General features: G+C 36.0%; 1 protein-coding gene across 1 annotated transcript; it reads left to right on the forward strand.

Moving 5' to 3' along the window:
• The first annotated feature begins 4,627 nt into the window (after nt 1-4,627).
• On the forward strand, nt 4,628-5,265 carry LOC115990942. The gene is made up of 2 exons (XM_031114710.1): nt 4,628-4,798; nt 4,918-5,265. Exons 1-2 carry the CDS (start codon nt 4,628-4,630, stop codon nt 5,263-5,265), a joined length of 519 nt encoding a protein of 172 aa, XP_030970570.1.
• The last annotated feature ends 254 nt before the right edge of the window (nt 5,266-5,519 follow it).

The following is a 5,519-nucleotide window of genomic DNA, read 5'->3' on the forward strand; positions in this document are numbered from 1 at the left end:
ATTTATTTTAAGGTATTTATCTACAAGATAATTAATCCTAAAAACGCCCGAATTATCCAGAATAGAGATAAAAATTTTAGAATATAGGTGAAAACACATCTAGGTCCAAGGACCGGCTCAAGAAAACCTAAAAAGGGAGTCCAAAACACACCCAAACACGTAAGTACATTCGGTGCCCAAGAGTACCATTCGGCACTTTTGGAGTGCCAAACGGCACTTTAAAAGGGCCAAATTGGACCCGTAAGGCCTAATGCCCAACTCCCTTTGGGTGACGATAAGACACGCCCTTTTCAACCTTTTCGCAGAAGGACGCGTCTCGATTCGCACCCTAATTGTCTGAGCTATTTTTTAGAGTCTCCTAGCCTCTATAAATAGATACTAGATCTCATAATTCAACAGACTTTTTACGCTCTAAGAGGCACACACTTTTAGGCTCTCAAATTGCTCATATTTGCTAATCCCCTCTCTGATATTTGCTATTGAAATTGGGGTTTTTAGGTTTCAAAGAAAATTGAATAAATTTCTTTGAACCCTAAAATATCCTCTTAAGAACAAGAAGTGCTCCATGCAAGATGTTGATTTCAATCACCCTTTCCTTTCTATTATGCCTTTCTCTTATGATGATGCATTTTTTTTTTTATCCATATACATGAATTGTTAATCATTGTTTTGTATAAAAAGCATGATCTTGAATTTTTTACATATAATTGTTATAATCTTTTTCTTAATTTCAATGATCTACATATAATCAATTCCTTTTCTTAAAGTAAAAAACATATCTGCATCTTTCTTAGATGTAGATCTGAATTTTTCTTAAAATAAAAACAGATCTGCATCTTTCTTAGATGTAGATCTAATTTTTTTTTTTAATTAAAAATAGATCTGCATTTTTCTTAGATGTTGATCTGAATTTTTCTCAAATCAAAAACTAATTTGTATCTCTTATAGATACAGATCTGATTTTTTTAACATATGTGGATTTTGAAACAAAGAAAAAGATTATGCATGATTGTATTCTTGGTTGTTTGTTTTGTTTGGTTCATATAGCATAAATTCATGTTAAGAGTGAAACTTTCTTCATAAAAAATCCTGTCCATATTTTTTTGAACATATGAAAAACAAATTTGATTTTTTTCCATTATCAAAAACCATTTTTTTTATCATCATAAATCAGATCTAATCTTTTACAAACCAAAAACCAATTTTTTCTAGTTCTCAAAAACATATTTGATACTTTCTCAAATCAAAAGACTTTGTTTTATGTAATAAACATAGATCTGAATTTTTATTTACAAAAACCATTTTTTCTACATATTACAAAACAGATCTAGTATTTTTTAATAAACCAAAGTCAATTTTTTTTAATCACCAAAACAGATTTGAATTTTTTTAAACAAAGAAGAGGATACATTCATAAATAAATTTGTGTGATTTAGTTTATTTCACTTGTGCAACATATCATTCATAGCATACATAAAAGGGGTACATAGGTCACAATAGTCTAGAAGACCAGATTCTATCTGGATAGAATGGGTGTCTAACACCTTCCCATTTTGTAACCTAGCCTCCGAATCTAGTTTCCTTGGATAGGTAGAATTAGGTCTTATCTTTGTCTTATTTTTAGGTAGATTGTAATTAGGACCCAAAGCCTTGTAATTTTCAATTTACCAAATGTATTTCTTTTAATCAATAAAGGAATTATTCAGTCATGTATTTTAGTATATAGTTTTTCTTATTTTTTGTATAAAAAATAAGTGGCGACTCCACACCACTTACCAAAAAAGAGAGGTGCCCTAAAAAGCACACAAAATAAATCTCTCTTTTTTGAGAGGCACTTTCGAGATCTCTCACAGTGGTGACTCCATTGGGGATGTCAAGGGCTAAACTTCGTATTAAACTTAAGTAACCAAATGTGTACCCTTGTTTTGCATGGTCTTGCATGATATTGTTTTTTGTTTGTTTATTTATTTTTGTTGAGATGTTGTATGATATTTTGTTGTATGATATGTTGTTGTTTGTATTTCTTGTTAAAAGCTTTCCCTAACTGTCATAATGTGTGTCATCCAAACAATATGTATGCACCCCTTTCAACAACTTGTGGTGGTAGTAACCATGGATCACCAGTCTTCATTAGATTCGGGTACCCAGTGGCGAACTCACCAACTCATAGCCTAAAGTCACTGGATCATTTCCTGTTAACTGTAAAGGACAAACCATGTTGTTTGGACTAACGCAATGTTCATTACATTACAAGTTGGGAGGTGTAATGTCTTAGCTATGGGAAACAATGAAACAACAAACCCACCTTACAACATAATTATGACTTAGAACCTACCCTTAGGTCGGTCTTGGTTAAAATTGCATTGCATGTTGTGTGTATTTGTTTGGTTGATTGATTGATGTGGATGGGGTCTTAGGTTTAATTAAACCAACCAAGCCTGTCATTAAAGGAGAATTTGGTCAAGATCTGAAGGAAGGCTGCAAAGAGAAACTAAGGCCGACACTCAAGCCAGTAGCTCCAATTCTAAGCCCATCACTCCAATTACGATACTGAAGCCAGTAAGCATAGAAGGTACTCTATTGCTACAACATCACAATCCCATATTCGACCTACAAGACACTTCAAACCCCAATCAAATCACCCAACATCCACAAATGGGGGGAGACACTTCAAACCCTAATCAAACTACCAAGCACCTACAAATGGGGGGAGACACTTTGAACCCCAATTAAATGACCCAACATCCATAAATGGGGGAGACACATCAAACCCCAATCAAATTACCAAGCACCAACATATGGGGGGAAGACACTTCGAACCCCAATCAAGCAACCCAATACCTACAAATGGAGGGAGACGCTTCGAACCCCAATAAAATGGCCCAACATCCACACATGGGGGGAGACATTTCAAACTCCAAGACACCGACCTAAATAACCTAAAACAAATTTCCCACATCACAAGGGGGGAGACACTTCAAACCTCCACATTTTGTGGCCAACAATCCCACAAATATGGAGATTGATGATGAAGCCACACATTATATGATGAAGATCCCACAGTACTGATGCTGAGGGAAGAAAGAACTTACTGAGGGCCATCTGATATCATAGAAGCCACTAATAAGTTGAAGAACTGGGCATGGGAGGGAGTCGCCCACCCTATGGAGGACTCCGTGAGGAAGATCAAGGCCGTCTAGTCAATCACTTTTGCCAAGAAGATCAAGACCACTGAGCCAGTTACTCCTACCAAGAACATTGTTTCTATCCCTATTAAGTCTATTTCTGCTAATATCTCTATTCCTGTTAAGTCTGTTTATTATATTTTTCCAATTGAGTCTGATGTTGTTAAGTCTATTGAGTCTATTGAGTCTGTTGAGTCTGTTGGGAACTCTTTTCCTTTTAATATGATTTCTGATTCTACTTATTTGTTGGCTTTGAATGTCTTTATTTTTGAAATTGGTAAAGAAACTCTTAATAATAAGGAATTAAAACATAGACACCTCGAACCCATAAAAGAAGAAATCTAACCCATTAACCTGGGAACTAATGATGAACCTAAAATGATACAAGTGGGCAATACCCTAACCACTTTAGAGAAAGAAGCATTAGTGGCACTACTAATAAAATTCAAAGAAGTATTTGTCATATGAAGACATCCGTGGGATTGATACAGATATAGTACAGCACTGCATTCTAATAGATTTAACCATGAAACTGGTCAAGCAGAAGTTGAGAAGAATGAAGCCAGAATGGACTCTTAAGATCAAGGAAGAAGTTGAGAAATAGTACAATGCAAGATTCCTGAGGGTTGTCAACTATCCAAAATGGTTAGCTAATGTGGTTTTAGTGCCAAAGAAGGATGGGAAGGTTAGAATGTGTGTAGATTTTCGAGATCTGAAAAAGGCCAATCCAAAAGATGACTTTCCTTTGCCTCATATTGACGTCCTAGTTGACAATACAGAGTCATGTTTTGCTATCATTTATGGACTAATTTTCAGGAAACAACCAGATTAAGATAGCTCCAGAAGATATGGAGAAAACCTTCTTTATTACACCATGGGGGACTATTGTTACAAGGTCATGCCAGTTGGCCTTAAAAATGCTGGTGCCACTTACCAACATGCAGCCACTACTATGAATTGATTCATAAAGAAGTAGAAGTTTATGTTGATGATATGATAGTGAAGTCCAAAGACTGTGAGGGACATACCAGCTTTGTGGAAGTTCTTTGAAAAAATCTGGTTCTATAAGTTACGGTTGAATCCAAAGAAGTGCACTTTTGGTGTAACATTCGGAAAGCTATTGGGGTTTATGGTAAGCCAAAGCGGAATTGAAGTTGATCTAGAAAAAATCAAGGCAATTGTAGAGATGAAGCCTCCGAACTGAAAAGGAGATTCGAGGATTTCTAGGAAGGATACAGTACATCAATAGGTTCATAGCTGAACTCACCATGACATGTGAACCAATCTTCCGATTTCTTAAGAAGGAAATCCCTACAGTGTGGAATGAACAATGCAAAGAAGCTTTTGAGTAGATCAAGAATTATCTAATGAAACCACCAATACTTATCCCACCGATACCAGAAAAGCCATTGTTGTTGTATCTTACCACTACAGATACAGCAATGGGGGCTTTACTTTCTCAATACCTAGAGGAGACTAGAAAGGAGAATGCAATATACTACATCAGCAAGAAGATGTTGCCTCATGAGGAAAAGTATTCACCATTAGAGAAGACATGTGTAGTACTTGTATGGGCAACCCGCAAACTCAGACATTATATGCTTGCCTACAAGGTTTTGTTGATTGCAAGAATGGATCCTTTGAAGTACTTAATGGAAAAACCTATGCAAGATAGGAGACAACTAAATGGGTATTTCTTTTGTCAGAATTTGATATTAAATATGTGACGCAGAAATATGTGAAAGAGAGAGCAATTGCTAATCACTTAGCCCATTGTTCACCAGAAGAAGCTGGAGAGATCCAAGGAGACTTTCCGGATGAAGACATCATAGGGATTGAGGTAGAATCATGGAAGATGTACTTTGACAGAGCCATAAATCAAAATGGAAGTGGGATTGGAGTTCTCTTAATTTCTCCAAAAGGGACACATATTCCATTTTCTGGTAGACTCAACTTTCTTGCCACCAACAATGCCACTAAATATGAGGCTTGCATCATAGGGTTACAAGCAGCCCTAGGCCTTAAAGTGAAAGAGTTGGAGATATACAGAGACTCAGCTTTGATAATCTTTCAGATTTAGAATAAATGGAAGATCAAAGAAGAAGGGCTGATGCCTTATAATGAATGTTTTCAGAAGCAGGCATCAAAATTCGGCAAGATCCAATATCAATATGTGCCAAGGATGCAAAATCAAATTATAGATGCTTTAGCAACCATGGCATCCATGATGGATGGGCCAAAAAGAAGAAGCTAGACCGATAGTGTTGAAACAAAAAGAAGAACTAGCCATTTGCATGACAATAGAAGAAGATAAGAGAAATAATGGGGAAGGCG

This window comes from Quercus lobata, chromosome 5, assembly GCF_001633185.2.
Source record: "Quercus lobata isolate SW786 chromosome 5, ValleyOak3.0 Primary Assembly, whole genome shotgun sequence".
Lineage (NCBI taxonomy): Eukaryota > Viridiplantae > Streptophyta > Magnoliopsida > Fagales > Fagaceae > Quercus > Quercus lobata.